At 38.4% G+C, this 21,448-nt stretch overlaps 1 protein-coding gene across 11 annotated transcripts in view; it reads left to right on the top strand.

Moving 5' to 3' along the window:
- Positions 1–21,448, top strand: part of TENM2 (teneurin transmembrane protein 2) — a 334,262-nt gene that overhangs the window by 92,559 nt on the left and 220,255 nt on the right. For all 11 annotated transcript variants that reach the window (XM_030957242.1, XM_030957244.1, XM_030957243.1 and 8 more), the window contains one exon: positions 18,321–18,530. In XM_030957242.1, the coding sequence (XP_030813102.1) occupies positions 18,321–18,530 (210 nt within the window). The remainder of the gene's footprint in view (positions 1–18,320; positions 18,531–21,448) is intronic.

The raw sequence follows: 21,448 nt of genomic DNA, 5'->3' as shown, positions 1-21,448 counted from the left end.
AATCTAACTCTTTCAGTGGCAATATTGAATTTTAAAAGTAGTAGTTACTGGTTGCAGCATGACTTCGTTAGTATACAGGAGAATCATTCCTTGGTGATTAACATCTATTCACATCTTGGAATGCATTATGGGCTCTAAATTATCATAGAAATTAATGCAATCTTCTTAAAAGGGTTTAAAATATGGTAATAGATACAGCATACCAGCACCTGCAGCTCAAGGTTCCAAAGTTATTTAAGTTGGATATAATTATATTTATTTTGCAAGCATCTAAATGAGGGGAGAATAAGACACAGAGTTTAATAAAAATTGAAAATATAGGCATTCAATTAGAGGTCAAGACTTCAAAAAATTCTCTTTTATTTAACCAAAATATTGCTATTCCTGATGCATATGAAACACCTTGCCCATTTTAAAGTTTGAAACCTGTGACAGAATTCTGACATTCCTTGCACTGACTTCATACTAGTGAATTCAGTCAACTGGGTTTCTTTTCACTACTAAATCAAGGAGGAAAATTTAAGACACAAGTTTAATTTTTCAAGGCTGCTGCTTCTCACCTGTGCACTGTGCTTATATTGTTTTTAAGGGTCATTTGCAGATTAATTTTCCAGCAGTCTAAAAGAACAGAATGTATGAAAAACAAAATAGAGCAGTAGCTTGAAACTCAGCTTCTGGTTTCTCCTGTTGGAGTAGCAGGGAGCCAACAGCGGTACCTGAAAATGAGCAGGTACAATTAACCAGGGGCTGATGTCCTGTAGAGATGTGGTAGATGGATGCACAACCATCTAAACTTGCCTTCAACTCCCATTTTGCAATTAAATTAACAGAGCTAGCCAGGAAATAATAGTGAGGGTTTTTTTGCAAATGACTGTGATTTTTTATCTGGTGTAAAAGGAAAAAAAACCCTATATATGTGTGTGTGTTTCTGTTAAATATCTGTGCCATAATAAATAAATATCTCCTGTATCTTCTTACTCTCTAGATGGTTCATTGAGTGAATCCCTGCCTATCTTTAAGATAACAAGAAGACATGCTGACATTTGATGGCAGTGTTCATTGTGCATAAAGTGGAGCGTGTACAGCACATTAAGTGCAGAGTTGGAATGCCAAGAGAGATTTACAGATAACAGAAATTAGCAGAAAATGTTTCTTATTACCAGTAGAGAAAAGCTGCATTTTAAATGACAGCCAGATGCTTGTTTACTGTGATTGTAATGTAATGGTAATATTCTGTTCTGTGGGCATGGCAGCCACTTGGGGGTGTGGGCAAGTCAGGGACACTTCAACCCCAGCCTGTTTTCTTTTATTTTTACTTTTTCTGAAGTAAAATGATGAACTCCTGCTCACAGTGCCAACCAGTAAGAAGTAACATGGTGACTGTTTAATGACAGGTTTTGGCTTTGGTGGAGGGAGTGTTGGGATATGTGTGTTTTGGTAGATCTAGTACAGAAAAGTAAAATCTTTGCAGTATCATTAGATTGCCATTCATAAGTACTTCTGTTTCAATTTTCTCAACATTTCCTTGAGCACTAGAGGCTTTTAAGCATCTGTTGATATTGTATGATGATCTTAATGAGATAGAAAAACAAGTGTTTTCTGCATAGGAATGAGTTCAGAATATTTCTGTCCCATTTGGAATGAAGTTTGAATTACAATGTAGTCCTTATGTAGATATCTTTGTCCAGCTGTAACACTTGAGATTTACTTTAGCTGTAAGTTTGAGACTGAAAGTGAGAGAAGGAAAAGAGAAAAGGGAATAAAAATGAAGGGATTAAACAATGCCAACGCACCACATCCTACAACAAAACAAAAACAAGAACGGTCAGTGAAGAGGCTAATTACCAATTCATTCAGAAAGTGAATTTTTTTATAAGATAAATGGCTAAAACCAATAACTAACAGTTCATTATGGCAATTTTACTAGTATTTGTATCTCTTTTATTTGGTTTTAACCTTTCCCTTTGTGTGGAGCTATTAAAAATTAAGGGAGAGAATACTTAGAGATTCAGATTTATGTTATGTCATGGTTTGCACCGTTTTAATGAGGCCAAAGCAATAAAGACTCTCAACAGATCCTGAGGTCTGGGTGATGAATGGCTCTCTTTCACTGATGAATTACTATGTCATGCTTCAATCTTTGAGTTGCTGTTTAAATATGAAAATATTAATTTCTACAGTTAGGAACTATTCTCGAATTATTTACTCTTTCTCAGTAATATGTGTGCAAATGTATTTGAATTAAAATCAAAGTTTTTCTTCTTGGCAGGAGGAAGGCTGAAGTGCCTGAATTAGAGAAAATGTTGTTAAGGTTCATTGATTTGGAAAAAAATAAATTAAAAAAATGCACACATGTGTTCAAATACATTTACTCAGGTAGTTCAGGCATGTCTCCAGAAAACTGATCATTAATCATATGTAGTAAAGTTACAATGAGAACTTAGCAATTTGCAGCTGTGCTATTTCCCTAATGCAAGGTTAAACATGTGGTGGACAAGTAAGTGCTAGTTTTAGTGAAGTGTGGATAGTAATTATCACCAAACGATCTTTCCTTAATGGCTTCACTTTTGTTTTCTCTGTTTTACTTGATTTGGTAGAAATCTATTGTGAATCAAGCTCATAATTGAAAGATGTTGCTTAGGATTTACCATTTCATGATCCTCAAGATTTCTGATTTTAGGCCTTAATTTTTTCCATTTTGGTCCATTTTATTTCCTTGAAGAATATGTGAAATTGCAGTCTGACAGTGGGCAAGCATGATGCCTCTAGTTCACATCCACATATGCATTAAAGTTTCTATTGTGAGCTGTAGCATATAAAAATAGAATTGGTAAAGACATGTATGATTGCTAATGTATTCCTAAGGGAAACTGAAGTTGCTCAAGAAAGAAATATCACTCCTCTTCCACTTAGGAGCACTGAGAGAAACAAATCCCAGGTAGTTACCCTCCCTTCACTCACAATTCACATATCATTCACAAGGGAAAAGGAGCCATCAAAATAAAATAAGTATTACTTTCTGTGACACATACAGTTACATGGTTGGTCTGGAAGTTTTATTAACAACTCACATTTATATATTTTTATGATACTTTTAAAATAGTGAATTATGAACGATTGAAACTACCCTCCAGCTTAATTGAGAACCATTATGTCTAGTAATTGCCAGTGATTTCAGAAACAGCCGTTGTTCTCTGGCCTATTAACATAATTTGAATTTTTTATTGCACTTCATAATTATCTGTTGGAGTTAAAAACCAGGCCCATTTACTGAAGTGTTTAAGAACAAAAGCCCCAAATGGGCTGGGTAGTGATGTATTATTTCTATTAACCAACCTTGCTGGAACAGTTTTGTACATCAGTTTTTGATGGGGTCATGACTTTTGATGGAAGAGGAGGGTGGATTCTCTAGTTTTCATTTCACTAAGTGTAGGTAAAATGGCATCTTTTAAAATTGTCTTTGACTCTTTCTTACATATCTACTCCACTTATTTCTCAATCCTACTTTTATATGATCTCCATGGTAGCTGAGAGAAGCATTATTTCAGCTTTAGACACTTAACAAATTTCATCTTTCACCATGGCAAGTTAGCAAGGCCAGAAGAAACTTGGCCCCTTCTTAGTTCATAATAGTTTGAGATCAAGACTTTTTTACAGATCTGTGATTTGTAGTGAAAACAAGCTCCTTATCTATCACCCTTCTGTGTACTGCAATAAAATAAATCACTGAATCCTGCTGTGTTATTACTGGTTTTCCCAACACATGATAACATGCAGCATGCTCTCATTTGTGATTGTAAAACCCTGCACTGACAGGAAGATCTCCTTGTTGTTCCTATTTCTGTCAGCATTCTTTGTAGAAATTGTTTTAAGCAGGTTTTTCTTTCTGGAGCATTTAGACCTCAAGCCTTCAGGTAATCTTCTCAATTAGTCCCTGGGGCTGTAGAGACAGGAAAGTGAAGTTCTCTTAGCAGCTAAAATTGCAGGTTCTTGTTAAAATTAAGGTTTCAAGCAATCTGGTATTGGAGGGGGGAAAAAAAGAGGGTAGGAACAGATAAAAGTCCTGGACTTCTGTCTAATGGTAAAGATATTGAAATATGTGATCCCCTTTTCAGAGAGGATGGTAACTAACTCTGTAACCCTCTGGCAGTGAACACTGCTTCTCTCTACATTGAGCCTCTCTGTCTTACTAACTTCATCTACATTCCCTAAAATCCATCAAAGCTTGTGCTCAGCCTTTGTAGGGCCCCAGTGGAAAGCCTGAGAAGATTTGGAGGATATTGGACAAGGGGCTGGGCAGAGAGGGGACAGGCTGGGAATTGCTCTGACCTGAGCCAGTTGCTTATTTAGGGCGTTCAGTTAATAAATAACTCTAGCCATCACCTATTGCTTCCTTCTGTGGCAGAAACATCTTATATTGCCTTTTATATTCATAATCAGAGAGCACATACCAGAAAATTGGTCCAACATGTTGGGGGAAAATCCTACTGACGAAAATACAGGCTTTGCTGTGAGCAAGAGAAACACTTCCTAAGCAGGTGTAGGGGGTTGTTTGTTGTGTTCGAGTTTTTTTTGGAGGAAATGCTTTTCCAATAACTTGACTGAGCCCAGCTGTAAACCTGAGTTCCAGACATGAGCTTTCTGCAAACTCTGAGTAGCGTCCACATAGCTGAGAGGATTGTAAAAATCTCATGCCTGCCTTGGCTTGTGGCAAAATTTAGATCCAAAGAAGCCCAGAGATTTCTGAAGGTTTTTCTCTAGGTGTGTTTTAGGTAGGTGCAGAGAAATGAAAGCAAGATTTTGTGATGTCTAAGTGGTCTCCTATCACTGAAAATCACTGAAAATTCTAAAATAAATGTTATATAAGTGTGGTTCTTTGTGCTTTAGTGTAGGAGGCATCTTTTGGAGACAGCAGGGAAATCACCCTTAATTAAAACCGGCAATCTGGAATTGTTTATTACTTTTATGATAGTTTTTACTATCTATTTTTACTATTACTGTGGGCTCCTGGCTATTGTTACTGAAGCAGAACTTAGATCATATTGGCATAAATCAGGCTAACTGGTTTTGCCTTGCAGGACATACTTTTTATTACCTCCAGCTTGCTGGTTTGTTGATTTTGGGTTTGTTGTTTGTTTTGTTTGTTTGTTGTAGTGACATCAATGTCAAGTAAAACATATAACTTCCTTCTCATGGCTAATGAGAATTTTCTCTGAAAATAACTCAAAGATCAACTCTTGGTAGTGTTAGGACCCCACATATCCTGGTGTGCATACACATATACTTGTACATATATACAAGTCTACATGTACACATATACATATACTTGTGTGTGTCTATATTTGCATGTGGTTATAGAAAATCCAAATAGGTGGTATACCCCTACCTATTATTAACTGAATTTTTGGTTTTTTGTTCGTCTTTCACCTATTACTTGCAGCAGAGTAAAGGAAGATCCTTTAATTGGGGCCTGCCTGGGAAGGGTTACCTAGAGTAGCCCCCTGGGGAGGATAAACATCAGAGGTTTTTCCTTCCTGAGAGACTAGTACTCCAAACTGTTTAACATTTATTATTTTATAATTAATCTGGAGATCTGGAGCATTCTTTACCCAAAAGATAGTGAAATGCATCCCATTTGAGTTGTAGTGTTTGTTATGCTGGCATAATTTTTAGATGTACTGCTCAAGATGGGACTGGTGATTGTATATGCCTTGTAATACACTTGTTTTTATTTTTCACTCAGTCTCTGACTCTGTTCCAGACATTTTATCTATTTCCTTCTGTGTGCTATGGATGAAAAAGATATTAGGTCTCATACAAAAGTACAAGCAAACGACCAGGAATCTTCTTGTCATTAAATTTTACAAGGTGTTAATTACAGGCAATTTGGGTGTTGCTGCAAATTGGTAAGTTGTTGACCAGAGAAGAAACGGAAGATTTTTTTCTCTTTCAATGGCCATTCATTTTCTAACATAAAGAGAGTGATGTATTGACTCTCTTATGTGTCTACGTATAATATCTATAAAATAATGTATATTTCATGTATGCTAACATGTATCTATGATTAAGCTTGTGGGGGTTTTGAATGTCTTGCACTTTTGTGTCTTTCAGAATTAAGGGCAGGAGTGGATCATCTCACTAATAACAGTAACATGGTCACTTTCTTTCTCTTTGTCATTAAAGGAATATGTCCTGTGTTACCCATAAGGGATTACTACTTTGGGGATCTTAGGGCGTGGTCTGACATGCATTTTCTTTTGTTGCTCTTGTATGTATGGGGATATAATAAATAATGGTGTTAAGCTTAATAAATGGATGCCAGTCTCTACTTATGGCACCTAGAAGTACTTGTAGCACCTGGCAGGTGTTTAATGGCTGCTCCAACTCAGCAGACAGCAGTTCTGTGTGCCGCTGGTGTGAATTGTTGTGGGGTTAATTCTGCAGTCCATGGTGAACCTAAAAACTGAAACCGCACTGAGCACAGTAGAGCGGTTTCGTAGGTGTTGTTTGTAAAACCAAGTTACTGTGTAGAAAGTTTGAAAAGTGTCAAGTGTTGCATGCTGTAAGTGGATATTGTTTCACCTGTACACCTGTAAAATTGCATGGTGCAAAGGATGTTCTCCTGCCCTATTTCTCTGCCTCACTGCTGACAGGTGATGCCAAGGTAGTGCCAAAATCAGCTGTGGTGTGGCCTGGGATTGTTCTGCAATTGTTTCATCTGAACGTGAGAGGGAAGCTGTGAGAGGCAGCTGGTGTGTTTAATGTGGGACCAAGTTCTACTTGGGAGAATTTACTTTCTTCATACATTTATTTTTAACATGCAGCTATAAACGCAGTAGTTGAGCTCCTCTTACCTTAAAATGCCAGCATAAATGAAAATTTGAAATATTTATCCAGAGTTAAGAAATTCAGACAAGTTGGAAGTTGTTTTTTCTGGTGTGGAGACCTGACTTCAAGCAAGGGTAAAAAAGAAACAATCCCAGATTATTTAAGTACTTTTTAATGTTGTCTGTCTCCATTGATAGCCTGAATTTTTGACAGCAAAAGCATTTACAGTTCTATGCAGTTCATCTTCCTTGACTGATTTCTCCATAAGCCTTCGGCTGAGTTTAGTTATGACTTATAGCTTGAGCATGGCATTTGGGAAAAACAGAAAAAGTAGTATAAATGTAAATGTGAAGAGCTACAGCTCATTCTGTTTTTGAAATTGTTGGTGTGAAAAGAACTCAACAGTGTTTTATTTAAACAAGGTCTGCTTCAACCTTGATTGACTTGCAGTAAATTGCCTGGTACGAGAGGCAAAAGGAAGTGGATAGAAAAATGGCAATCAACACCAAATGTTTCACATATTGATTGACAAGCACCAGAGATGTGCTAGAGTAAGATAAATTGGCTAACAGAGCCCATCTTGACAGCTCCTGAGATGGGAAAATTGTTCCTGTTAATTTGCTGCTGGGACCTTGTCATTTATGGGGATATATATTTGAGTGCCTTCTAATGGTGTAAACAAACTTTGGATTCCTAAGTAGCATATTTCAGCTTCAGTTGCTTTAATTTCTCTTTGTCCATGTATTTCTGGGCTGTAGTTTTACAGTGCTTTAAGACTGAAAAGATGAGAGAAACTGTCATTGTTTTAAAGATACAGTTTGTGCTGAAATACAGAATGGTACGTTCAAGCTATTCTGTAGCCTGTTTGATTTTCAGTGGGGTTTTTGCTTTACCAAAAAAACATGGAACAGAGCCCATTTGTTGCAGGGGAAGAACATGTATCTTTATTCCTTCATTCTGGCAACTTTAAGTGTAACTATAATGAAAAAGAAATCTTTTGATTTCTTACCTTTTTAACACATCTAGTTTTGTGCTTCCAAATGCCTTTTAATCAGGTTACAGGTTATTTTAGTACTGCAAAATCAAGATCCATTTTTCATATAGTGGCCTTTCATGTCTGCAATTTCTTTTCATTAAAAGGAAATTTTAATTTCCTGTATTGGTTTCACGGAGTGCCATTAATTATGGGGATACACAGCAGTGGTAAAATAATTAATGGTCTGATCACTGTTGTGTTGCAGTTTGCCACTCAGGTTTTATTTTGGCTAAATCTTTTCACATAAAGGGAAATTTGACACAAACCTTCTCACTTAAGAATAAATATTTTTGAGTTTTCATGTAAGAAAAGTGAGCAGATTCCACACCCGACCACAGCTAAGGTGTGGTCTATAGACTGTAGTTTATATTCTGCTTCTTTATTTGAGTCTACTTCCCAAACTCTGAACTAGAAATCACCTTTACAAAGATGGAAATATTTCAAACCTTATTCAATACTAGGTGAGTACAAAATTTTATCTGCCTATTGTGATTTGGTAGGTTGTCCATAATCCTGTGCTGGGGTACTTTGTGTGTTCCTTACCATCTTCAGGATATAGCTAGATCTACCAGAAGACATCAGAGAGATTTTAAAGGGTTAGCTAGGCCTAGCTCACCCTATGTGATGGTATTTCAATCTTCTTTAGACTTTAAACTACACTTTGGGTCCAGGCTGTATTCCTAGACCTGAGCACAGAGGATTAATCTGCACTGAATGGACACAGCAGCCTGGTATTGCAGTCAGGAAAAGACTGCAGCTGGAGGAGCATTTCAGGACTTCAGAAAACTGCAGAAACTCTGGCTGTGCTGAAGGCAGAAATAGAGTTTGCATTGACTGACGTGGAGGTTCCACTGTGCTTTGCTGTTAAATGCTGAGATGGGTGTTCAGCATGGAAGGAGGATGTGTTACAGGTCAGGTAACTTCAGCAGGGGCACACAGGAGTTCAGTGTAAAATATCACAACACTCTTACACATCTGGAGATCCTGTTAAATGTTTAAGTTAAATTCTGATATGCTTTTGTGCTTTGGAAAATCCCACCAGTGACAGAGAGGACTGGAAAGTCAAACTTTTAGTTTGCTTGTACGCCCAAAACTCCTGCTCAGTCAATATGGGTGGCGTAAATGCAAGGCTGGATATTGAGAGAAGAAACCAAATTAAGCAAGGAAAATGTAAATCTCAAGATTGTCATGTAAATTTAAATATCAAGAATAATGAAAGAATAATTCCCATCATTCTGTTGCTGTTCTGACTGCACCTCCCTATCTGCCAGCACTAAAATGAAAACACCTCTAGTGTGCGTCACAGCAGTGGGACAGCACTAATTCAGAACTGTGTTCACCACACATTTAGAAAGCAAAAAGCAACACCATATTTTAACTGTAGGTGGAACCAAGAAAAGTAGTCTTTAATAGCCTGAAGCAGAATTAGCCACAATATAGCACTGGCACATGATAGAGCAGATTTTAAGCATATTATTTAAATTATTTGGCCATTTACATAATGTGGGTCATGTGAAGCCTTGTTTTCAATTCTCATTTATCCTCCAGAAAATGGAGATGCTTTTTTTAGTAGTCTGCAAAGAGTTAACACAAATCCCATAATCATAATCCAACTCCCACCAGTAAGTAGTGACTAGGTACCACTCTCAGAGAATTTGTTAAATAATTACAGGTTGGAGTTTTCTCATGTTTGTTCAAGATATTGTTATTTATCCCACCTATTAGTGACTCCAGGCACTTGAAATGCTGAGTGTTGCAACATCCCTGGAAATAAATTTCTGTAATAGACATAAAGCCAACATTCAGGGGTATATGCAGTGCAGATGGTGTGAGTGGTTGTTTAACAGTACTTAGAATTTCACTAAAATAAAGTGAAGGTAAACAGAAGGTGTTTGGATAGTGGAAACAAGTTTGTAGCCCAGCTCAGTCTGAACTCCTGGTGTCCCTGAATGAAGATCAAATCAAGTACTTCTAGATTGATCTGAGAGGGAAGATTTCACAGGGTGCCTGCTAATTACCTACCCAGAGCCTAATTACCACCCCTTTGTTAGTGGAATTGCCTGACATGAATGTTTAGCTGGTAAGATTGATAAACAGGGAATTTTCTTTCTTCCCAGTTCTTAAAAGCTGCACATATTATTAAGTTAGCATGAAGTTCGTTCACATATGGTTGTGGATCTTCCAATAAGTTTCTTTTAAATACATTCCTAATCTTAGAATGTTATTTTTGTCCCACAAGGAACAGGCAGCTGATAAGTTGTTACAATTTAATGTTAGTTATAGTTAGTTCAGTAGAACCTTTTTTAGGGAAGTTAAATTAATTCTGCTTGGTGTGAGTTTTGCTCCCATAGATTTGTCTCTGGTTTTCCTGGCTGAATCAGAGGTGGGGTAATATTAGAGGAGACATTTTGACTTTATGAGTGATGGGAAAAAATCATTGAAACAAATTACTGTTTTCCAGCTATGAAGGTATCAAACATATGCCAAGTAATCAGCTTGTGAGTGTAATAGGTTCATGAAGGAAAAGGGTTTTCTAATCTTACTCACTGATGTTTTTCCTGAGACAGCAACAGCTTTTATAAAATGAGGCTTGTAACTTCTCATTACAGAATCTAATCTGCCCAGAAGACATTGAACAGCTGCAGAACCCTAACATCTTCTAGCTGTAAATTGCTTTTATTATTTATCTTTGTTTAACTAAAAAAGAAGGGGGCATCAGATGATTTAACAAGACAAGAATTAAGTGACATTAGCTTTTGACAGCAGCAAATTATTCCTTTACATACTGAATTGGTTTAGATAATTCTGAAGTCATGACTGTCTCCTTATTTTTAATATCCAAATTTCATTAAACTGATATATTTTGTAGATGGATTGCTTAGAAAAAATAATTTAACTTCAGCACTGGAAGTCAGAAGTGATTGATTTCCAAGTTAGTCTCATTCTCCTGCAGAGTTTTTGCAATGATAATATCTTCTGTTGGTACAGTGATTTTCATATTCTAAGATTACACATGTGCAGTACTGCAGAAATATTAATCATGTACAGAGGTCAAATGGTTTAAGGAAGATAACAAAGCTTAAACAGGCTTCTAGAATGGATCTGTAATAAAAAAAGCAGGGATCAGAACTTGCTGGTGGTTCGTCATCTTTCCCTTTTCTATTATCTGCGATTCTCAGACTGTATTCCTGGTTGTGCAGTAATGGTTTTACTTCAGAGGAGAGGGAGAAGAAATATATTAAATATGAATATATTTCTATGGTTTGTTGTTTTGCTCTTTGTAAAATAAATAATTGATTTTTTCGGAACCAGTGTTGAGAAAACTAAGCAAGATGTAGAGAGTTACTAATTTTGTAAAATGGGAAAAACACAAACCTGTGGTACTGAATTGCTTTTGCTGATTCACTGTGGTATAAATCACAGGTGATGCCTTACTGTGTCTAAATGTCTCCTTTGCTATTCTCTTTTAATTGTCTCAGCACCATTTTCTCTTTCCCTGGAACGATGTGATGGCATCAGCTGCATCCTTAGTGGCCCTTACTGTCTGTTGTGATGCAGAAAAATACCTAAACACTTCAGAAAACAGGTGTGGGCTTTCAGAAAGACCATGTTTTCTCCTTTGACTTTTGTGAAATAGACTCTGTGAAAATCTTAGCTTGGCTGGTTTTGTGCCTGTTTGCTTTTGGAGATAGGAGCTTCGGGAGGACTGGAAGTACTTTTCTTCACTGATAACTCTCTGTCATCCAAATCCTGATTTATATCTTTATCTTTTACTCTTTTGAATCCTGTTTGCCCTAGAGAAGAAGTGCAGCAGTTTAGGCAAGAGGAAACAACTTGGAGCTGAAGAAAATGATCACAGACTGTTTGATTCCTTTCCCTCTTTTTCTCACATACTTCATTTGGGGCTTTTGTTTCGTCTCTCCCCCTTGTGATGCCTTAAGTTTCAGCTTTCATACTTTTCAGATTCTGTGCTGCTTTAGTGTGTAGCTCTGAGCTTCACAGTGAGTGTTAGTGAGTTCTCTCCACAGGGTAGGTAAACAGAACAATCCTTTTCCAGCTTGACCAAGGAGAACCGTTACAAGCTCCAGGCCCAAAAAGTATAACCATATAATAAATAGTTTTATAAATAAATGGTGAATTAAAGAGAGAAAAACAAGGAGGATGGAAATTCATAGCCTAAAGCTATAGTTGGACAATTACCTCCAATATGGACCAAAATTTATAAAAGTGAGAGACTTTGTGACTGGTTGTGCATTTTGTGACCATTTTGGGTTCATCTTGGGTGCAGCCCTGGCTGGGCTCTTGTGCTGCCCAAGGTGGATCCATGGAGGCCTTTTATAATAAATGCCTACTTTATCCTTTGACTCTGCCTAGCCTCTGTTCTAGGTCAGCCTTCTCAAGGCAGCACTTGAAGTTTGCAGCCGGGGGTTAAGGGAATGCTCTGCACAGCTGGCTGAGCATTGCTGCTTGCTCCTGGCTAACCCCTGGGAGCTGTCCTGCCTCTCCAGGGAGCAGGCAGCACAGCCTGCTGGCTCTGGGGGGGAGAACTTTCTCCCCTGAGCAGAGCTTTTCCTGCTGGGGCTCTGCTGGCCCCTGGTGCATAGAAGCACAGATGCCAGTTTAGCTACAAAAATCACACATGCTGCTCCCTACCCATGTCAGTTAACTGTAGTAATTCACCAAGTAAAAAATATTTATGTTCCTTGTGCCAGTTAGGACAATATATATTTAATTTACTAAATATAACTCTATATAAATAATATATGTATTAAATATATATAAATATATATAAATAGATATGTTTCTATATAGTTATATATAAATATAAATATGTATTTATATATAGTTATATAATATATAGATAACATATAAAAATATATATTTAATATATATATATATCTTAAATATAACTCTTGCCCCCCCCCTCCCTTGAGAGGGTCCAAGCCAGTGGTGAGCAGTGCTGTGCATACATATTAGAAGGAGATATTTTTCTTCTTCTGCAGAAGGCAGTTTTTCTGGGGAGGAAGAGGAGAGTCTGCTGAATGTGCTGTACCTCAGGAAAGTTTCACCTTCATCAGCTACCTGCTTAATTTATAGTGCTTTGCACTGCAAAAATGTGCACCTTACTTATCTAATTGTTTCCTGACACATTTAGCAGCTTTTCTCACTCTTTACAGTGAACTTAGCAATGCTGACAATGTAGGTGCTTCAGTTTAGGCTGACTTGAAAACGTGGTGTGAATGTGTTAGGTGGAGGAGGCTGTGAGCTGTTACAGGTCCTGCCTGTGGTCCTTGTTCTGATTCTGTCCAGCTTTCCTGATGGAAGGGGGCAAAGGAGGCCGAGATCTGATCCTTCTCTTTTATCACCTCCAGTTAACACCCCCCTATTCCATTGCTAGCTAGCCCTCTGTGTATAATTTTGGTGTAAATGAGCAATGCAGCAACTGCAGTTAATGATCCTGTCCATCAAATAAGTCACTAACATAATTTTATGGGATTACTTTGCACAGGGTCCTATACTTTGTATTGGTGTAACATGAATATCAGCAGCCTCAATCAGTAAATGTCAAAATCTTAATTGCCAATTAAGTATTTTACACAGTGTTTCTGATGCCATCAGTTATGGAGAAACAACTCTTCTGCTCTCACTCTGCTTCCTCAGCTTCCTGCATTAACACTTGCATGCCACTACATCTTCAAAGAGCTGCTTTTTAAAAACAGTTACCTTAAAGTTTCCCTTCTTTCTGCAATCTAACCTGCCAAGGATTGCACAGGGAGATGTTGGCTTGTGTCTCTTTTCCACCTGAGCCCTGGTCCTTCTGACCAGAGCTGTAGAACAAAGGGGCTTTATTGACAGCAATATATGTGACTAATTTAGCTTTTACTGGGCATTTGTTTATTGGCTGCTTGACTGGCAGATATCCTTAGAGAAGAACAGAACAGTTATATCATAACCCCTTGATTGTGAAGATTAACAGCTGTTTAAAGTTTTGAATGCTCATCTTGCTTATAAAAGCCTGTACATATAGGAAGATTTTCTCTCGTAAATGTCAGTTATCAATATGCTGCTTAGGTATATGACATTCATCCTGAAAATGCACAGGGTTGAACACTCTACACAGATGTTTGCTACACATGTCTAACCTTAGAAGAGAGGTTCTGCTAGTGGAAAAAGCTTGAGAATTCCATTACAGATAGAAGAAGCTTTGGCATCAGTATTTACCACCCCTGGGACTCAGGGGTGGTAAATGACAAGACTGACTGAAATGAGTAACTTAAGAGTGTGAGATGGCAACACACAGGCTGTGATCTTCCCTCCTGTCCAAATTAATGGCAAAATAGCTATTTAAGGAGTTTGGATTAATCTTTAGATCTTTAAAATAATGTATGCTTTTGGATATTATGCGTGTTTATCTAGAGTTGTGTGGGTAACTATACTTCATTAAATAAAAAAGTATATAAATATGTGCACACACATTTTGGAATGTATATTTCCATGATTGCTGCACAAAATTGTTAAATCCCAGAGGGTTTTTTTGGTTCCTTGTTTCCTGTCATGCACCATGACAGGAAGTATAGAGGCCAGGGTTTTACATACATGTGGGCTTTATTTATCCACAAAGCCCTACAGGTCCTTTAAAGGAGGAAGAAGAACAGAGAGTATGAAAAATGTATCTCAAATATCCTTCAGTAACTGATGAGCAGCTTGCATCTCTTCTTTGATTGTGTCTCTTATTTATGTATATTCATGCTGGGAGTGATTGCAGGCAGTCTTTTTTTTTTTTCCTTGTATTTTTTTTTTGTCCTTCTGGTGATGGTGTGGTCTTTCAGGCTAATAGCAACTGAAGTATCTCTTTTCCCAATGTGTTATTGTGATTGAGATGAACAGGACTCTTCTTCCCTGTCTGGGCTTGAGACATTGCCAGCTGTGAGCATGGCCTGATTTCTGAATGTAGGTTCTACAGCAGATTTTAAGCATTAGGGACTTAAAGTGTAGCAGTAATTGAGGAATGGTTTCATAAAGATTCCTGGGCTGGTGAAGAAACATGAGCCTGATTGGAAAGGAAAATGGAATATAAGTGCAAAGAGGGAAAAGAAGGCCCTTGCAGACTGAGGTGCTGTGTGGTGTGGAAACCCAAAGCAAGCCCAAATCTGAATGAAGAGTTACCACATTTCTTCCTTCACTCTAAAAAAGGAAGATAAGAGAAATGACAGGAGAAAGGGGTGGGAGGAGAGGAAATTTGTTTTTTCTTCTTGGCTGCTTGCTTTTTGAAAAATGCCTTACGAATGCTGTATTCAGTATCTGTACAAGTCTTTGTCATGCATGAGTATATGCAGTATGAGCATGCATATGAACAGATATTGGGAAAAGAACTGATACAATTCCCTTTTGAAAATGTAATATATGAGCTTTAAGCCTGGTTCCCTTTCTAGCATTTGTATTTGGTTTATGTTTCGTTGACTGTGTTACACAATTACATTATTGCTGTCTCTGTAAGTATCCATTACATAGGATTCTGTTAATGCTCACCTAGATAGAAAACTTATTCAGAGAAGCTTTAATATATTACTATATGAAGACAAATTGTAGGAACTTCTATCATGCTTTAACTTTTGAAAACAGCAGTGTAATAGAATATGATGTTATCATATGTCACAGTATTTATATAGACTGTGGGGTAATGCAAATCCCATTGAGAAGCAATGGAAATTTAGAATATTTTAAAGAGCTGGGAAATTTCAAATTATGACTGTTGAGATGTCTGCAGACACATGAATGGGTGTGACAGGTTTATAGAACCTGCAAAGCTTACTCTGTTCTTTTAAATGTTACCCTGAACTTATTTGACCAAGATATTAATGTAAGTATGAATCAAACCCCTTATTTCTCACTTAAGAGTGTATAGTAACAAATGAATTACATGTATCCTGCTCTTTATGGCCTAACTGCATCCTCACACTTTGGGACTTTCACAAGCCATTCTCTTGACTGTGGTACTAGAGATAGTTACCCCTTGGATTAATTTCTTAAGGCAAAAAAGCTTGATGGAGTCTTTCTGTTCCTGTTCAGTAATTTTTCAATTCATTTCCCACTAAGTTTTACAAAAAGCTGGGTGTCTTAAGAGATCCTGTGTGTTTCAGGGGCTGGGAGTGGAGAGAGAGAGATGTTTTTTAAAAATCTCTCAAAGAGGGTTGGTAAGGGTGTAGTGGGAGTTTAATGTTTAGTAGATGCAAAAAACCTCAACTTGATAGACCAAGAATGTCCCAACAAGAAAAGTTTTAATTAAATTTGGCTGTTTATTGGATGAGGATGGACTGGCAGTGGGTTCTGCGGCTCACAGGCATCTCTGTTTTTCCATTAGCACGTGATTGTGGGCAAATCTTCCTCAGGAGCCAACTTCCCACCAAAATGATGCCCCATTTTAACAGCTTCATACCTTCTGATTCCTCTCAGCTCCAAACAGAGCTGCAGTAATTAGACATTTTGCCTTTTCTTCAGGGATTTGGGCTGTATTATTTCATGATGGTAACAATGTCATTAGCATTCCCGACAAAAGAATTCTCAAGGTTTGAGGGTTTTTTCATTTCTCAATGTATTCTGCAAAATTGTACCTAAATTGCTCTAAAATACCATATGTAGTTTCCACAAAAAGAAAAAATCTTTTCCTTCGTCTCATACCCCCACACATCCAACAGTTTTGTAGTATAGTATTACATTTCCATATGATACATGGAGTCAGTGCAGATTTAGAATTTATAAAGCGGCTTCTTTCAACTTCACAGTGTTGAAGCAGAGCCAGAATATGTGAAAATTAAATGCACACAGTGGGCACGAGTGTCACGTTCCTGTCAGAGGTGTGTCAAACCTCAGCCTCTCTGCTTCCTTCTGCACATTGCAAAGAAATAATTAGAAGCTGGTTTTGCTCAATCACAACCCTGGAATGTTTAGGATATTCATGGCTGTATTTCATAAGAATAGCATAATCATGAATAGTAACAGTAATTATTCCTATCATCAATGTTAGAATTATTTCCTCACAAATGCAAGTCCACAATGAAAATATTCAATGCATATTGAATTTTCTGCAGCATAAAAGATTGCAGGTGGGAGTTACTGTGGAGTAGCTTAAATCCATTTCTGTCACATAATATCTTGGTCATTCAGTCTTAACAGTTTATCCAGGGCTAAAAAAATAATAACAAATAATCATAAAATTTACTTGCCTGTGTTCTGGTATTTATTTTATTTCAAAAGTTTTTGAAGGGAAGAAAGTACTTCATGTTATTTGCTGGTACCAGGTAGTGCAAAGTTGGTGGTTTTTAGTATCTACGTGTGCCTTTGGTTGATTGCTGCACCCCAAATAAAATTTATATGTGAGAGCTGGAACTTTTCATTTTCTTGCTTTTTTCCCCCCTCATTTGGAATTTCATGTGATTCCATATATTTACTTAATGGTACAAACCTTAGGGTAATTCATATAAAGTGAGGGGTCCTTGATTCACAAAAATGAAGGTATAACCAGTGAGAAAATCAGTGTGTATTTTCTCTCTACTGTTTCTTTAAGAATGATGGAAATAAAGATACAGCATTTTATGTAGTTTTGCTATGTTTCAACATTTGTAGCAGATCTCTGCCTCACAGACTTTGGCAGTATCACAAAGGTCATATTTTCTTACATTTAAATTATTCATGAAGAATTTCTTCAATGTACTAGATAAACTTGGAATGCAAAAAAAAAAAAAACCACCACACAATAATAAAAAAAACCTGTCTTCATCTGTGTGCATTTGATGGAATGGATTAATGTAAAGCTATGGGAGTTAACAAAAGAATAGGATGCATAATTATGAACTTTTTTTTGTTGAATTGATGTCACTGCTTTGTGTGACCAAGACCATATTGTTGCTGTGGGCTGAAGTATTTCATACCCATTCCTTAATGGGCTTCAGGGTTGGAATTAACCTGGCTGGGCAGGAAATTCTGCTGCTACAGCTCTGGTGAAGAAAGCAATGGGAGAGGAAGGACAGCAGAGCTGAGAATTGCCAGCCCAGATTCCAGTTTAGCCCGTCTCTAAAGTGGAATAATTGCCTTTCAGTCCTGCTGTCCCCTCCTGTCACATCTCTCAGTGGGATCTGGGAAGGTTCACAGCATTCTTAGCTCAAAGAAAGCCCTGTTTCCTGCCTCTGAGAGATTCCTGTGCTGAAGCAATTTTCCTGCTTAAAAACCAAAAAAAAAACAATTAGCACACTACTATTACTTTAATAGCTGTACAGATGTGATGTAATCTCAGGAAATGTGACACAAGGAGCCAGGTTGGTACCAGTGGGGAGACTGGGGGGCTGAGCATGGCAGTCATGGAATGTAACCATGGAAGGTGACAGTGCCGTGACTTGGCTGCTGGGGTTTTTTCATTGCACTCATTGCTGATCTTTGATCCCTCTGTCCTCTTTCCCAGGTCGTCCCATTCCACCCACATCCTCGTCCAGCCTTCTCCCCTCTGCCCAGCTGCCCAGCTCTCATAACCCTCCACCAGTCAGCTGCCAGATGCCGTTGCTAGACAGCAACACGTCCCATCAAATCATGGACACCAACCCTGACGAGGAGTTCTCTCCTAATTCTTATCTGCTGAGAGCGTGTTCAGGGCCACAGCAGGCTTCCAGCAGTGGTAAGGAAATTGCAAACATATGGAGTTTGTTTGTGACATGTTTGTGCCAGTTTTATGCCTTCTTTTTGAATGTGTGCAAATGTGTTCCTGCATCAGCAGAAAATTGAGAGCATCTACGGAAATGGGGCAAAGAAAATCTTACTGGTTTATTTAATGGAAAATTCCTGGAAATGCAATCCATCATAGATGGTGTTCCTTCATTTTACTATAGAGAGATTTTTAGTTTGAAGTATGGTAGGAGCTGTGTAAAAAATATTATTGAATTCTTGTCATCAGAGGGATTTATTTTTCAAAGTAGGTTTCCTGCTCCTTGTTGCATCTGGAGAGAAATGTACACACAATGGTTCTTTGTTCTGCATGGGCTAATGTAATATATCATTTGGTGATGAGGTTTTGTATCTAAAAATGCATGTTGCTTCTGCCAGTCTGTGTCTGATCTTGTTTCTGAATCTGTCTGGTTCTGTACTTACAATGTCACATTTAACTAAGATCTGCTGTTTTTCAGCAAATTAATTCTTGTCTTTCAGGCCACTGTTTTAAAACGTTTGCGGCTCTATCAGACATGGAATCTGTAGTGCCTAGGGTTTTCTTTCTTCTTTTTTCCCTCTTTTCTTTTTTTTTTTTTTTTTAATTTTAATTTTTTGTTAGTAAGTGCTGACTTTTCATTTTGACAGCCAAAAACTGACGAGTGAAGATGCAGTCCCTTTTTAGAAACACAGACAAATCAAAAGAAGCTATTCTAGCACCCTTTTTTTATTATTAGAGATACATGTTCTGTGTTATTTAACTGAACACAGTAGGTGTGGAGCTTCTATGCAGTTTCTGGTCTGCCCAAGGGGTAAATTTGGTGTAATGAGGCAGCTCTGAGCAGCACTGGAGGTTCTGTGTGGTGTGGGACTGTGGGGCACACACCTGAACACCCCCTCTTTAACAGGGGCTGGGCGTGGTGGTGAGCAGGGAGCAGAATTTGAAACGGAACATTCAGAGTGGACATTAGGGATCATTTTTTCCCTAAGCATTGGGTTAGAGCAGGTGGCCCTGGGAGCCTGTCCAGCCTCTGTCCTTGGAGCTTTCTGAGAACAGGTTGGCTGAAATCCTGAGCTGCTTGTTCTGACCTCAGAGCTGTCTTTGCTTGTCAGGACAGTGGACTGGGCATATGTAGGCACCAGTTTGGGGTGATTGGAGTGGGGCTGGCCCAGCCCCATCCCCATGGGTACAGCTGTGAGCAGCAGGTGAGCATCACTGACAGCAATGAGCAATGGAGTGCCCAGGGGCACTGAGCAACCACCAAAGGGAACAGAGGGCACACAGGGGCAGGGCATCAACATGGGGGGATAAAGGGTTGGGCTGAAGAACAAGAGGGGCAGATGCTTGAAGCCTTTTGATATTGTATGATGATACTCTGTGTATGGTGGCTGTCTTAACTGCAACATGTGCTGCATCTCCTGCACTCCTTCCATCCTGAATTTTCCTTTAACCCTGTTCAGCTATGTTAAAATATCATTGCACAAAGAAATAACAATTTTAGGAGGATAGATTATAAGAAAATAAAGGTAGTGCAGAAAGTAATCTTACCCCTAAGGAGTTGCAACTGGGCCAATTATCAAAGATTAGGACAGGCCTGACTTTAACAGGCCACAGCTGTAAGCAATGAGCAGAAGATGCTATAAAAGAGTGGGGTGGCTGGGTGAGAGAGGAACTGGAGTCACTTGGCTGCTTTGTGAAGAAGAAAGAGTCAGTGCTCTGAGGAGCTGCCCACGAGAAACATCAAGGAGGTATGAAACTTTTGTGATAAGGAGACAACAGTATAGAACCCCTGCAATATAATGACAACAAATAATTCAGAAATTGAGTGTGCTTCCTTGCCCCATGAGTGTATTGGAAAATATGATGCCACTTTTGAGGGGATTTTAAGAGATCTGGGGTGATCTGGGAGCTGCAGGTGTCAAAGTCTGTAATGGGCAACTCTGTAGAAGCCATGTAAATGGGGAGGGGGCCAGGAAGTGGGTGTAATTCATCTTTGAGTCAGTGTAGTTTCATGCCTTAGAAACATTCAAGAGGATTTTGCAGGGCTCAGCCATTTCTGAAAAAGGGTGATCCAGGTGATTGAAGGGTTTTTGTGTTTTCAAAAGGGTCTCAGCAAAATCTGTCACTAAATGCCTTCAAGGAAGCATTTAACCTAGCACAGGGTGAGAGGGAAGGTTCCTGCATGGTGAGCAGTTATTTGAAAGACAGTGAGCAGAAGTTGGAGTTTCCCAATGAATTTTCACAGGACATTAAAATACTCAGAGAAGATGGTGGGGTAGGAAAGTAGGTGATGGCAGGGTGCTAAGAACAAGATCAGCTTGTGGAGAATCACAAAAGCACCTGTGGGTCCAAGTAACAGGGAAATAAAATGACAGGGGACCTTAGGGCAGAGAAATGTAAAGGGATATTCATGGGAAAAGCAGCTCTGGTTCCTGGGTTGGTGAGGGATCATTACCTGTGTGCAGGGGGGAATGCTTGCCTGTCTCAGAGCTCAGAACAGGGAATGCTCACAGCTGAAGGAAGGAATAAAGGGTGAGAGAACACTGTCTGAAAGGTGTGGTGGATCAAGCAGTTGATGAGATTTTAAAGGGGAATGGAAAAAGTAAATGGGAGAGGGATGAAATAAGGAGAAGAAAATCAAGGTCAGGGAATGTGAGCTAAAAAAAGAGACTTGGTGGATACTTGAGTAATTACAGCCACTGCTGGGACTGAGGGAAGCAGCATGGCTTTTCTTAGGAAGCCAAATGAAGGAAGTATCAGTAAAACAACATCAGAAAATTTGATGGAAGAGCTCTTTATGTTTCATTTTAAATCATAATCACTGTTTCTTTGTATCCTGAAAAGCTTTGTGTTTAACAGTTGTTTCTGTGGGCTGACCCAAGGAACCTTTC

Source organism: Camarhynchus parvulus, chromosome 13 (genome assembly GCF_901933205.1).
Source record: "Camarhynchus parvulus chromosome 13, STF_HiC, whole genome shotgun sequence".
NCBI classification, from domain to species: Eukaryota; Metazoa; Chordata; class Aves; order Passeriformes; family Thraupidae; genus Camarhynchus; species Camarhynchus parvulus.
Note: the sequence above shows the minus strand (reverse complement) of the source record. Positions and strands in the feature narration are given on the sequence as shown.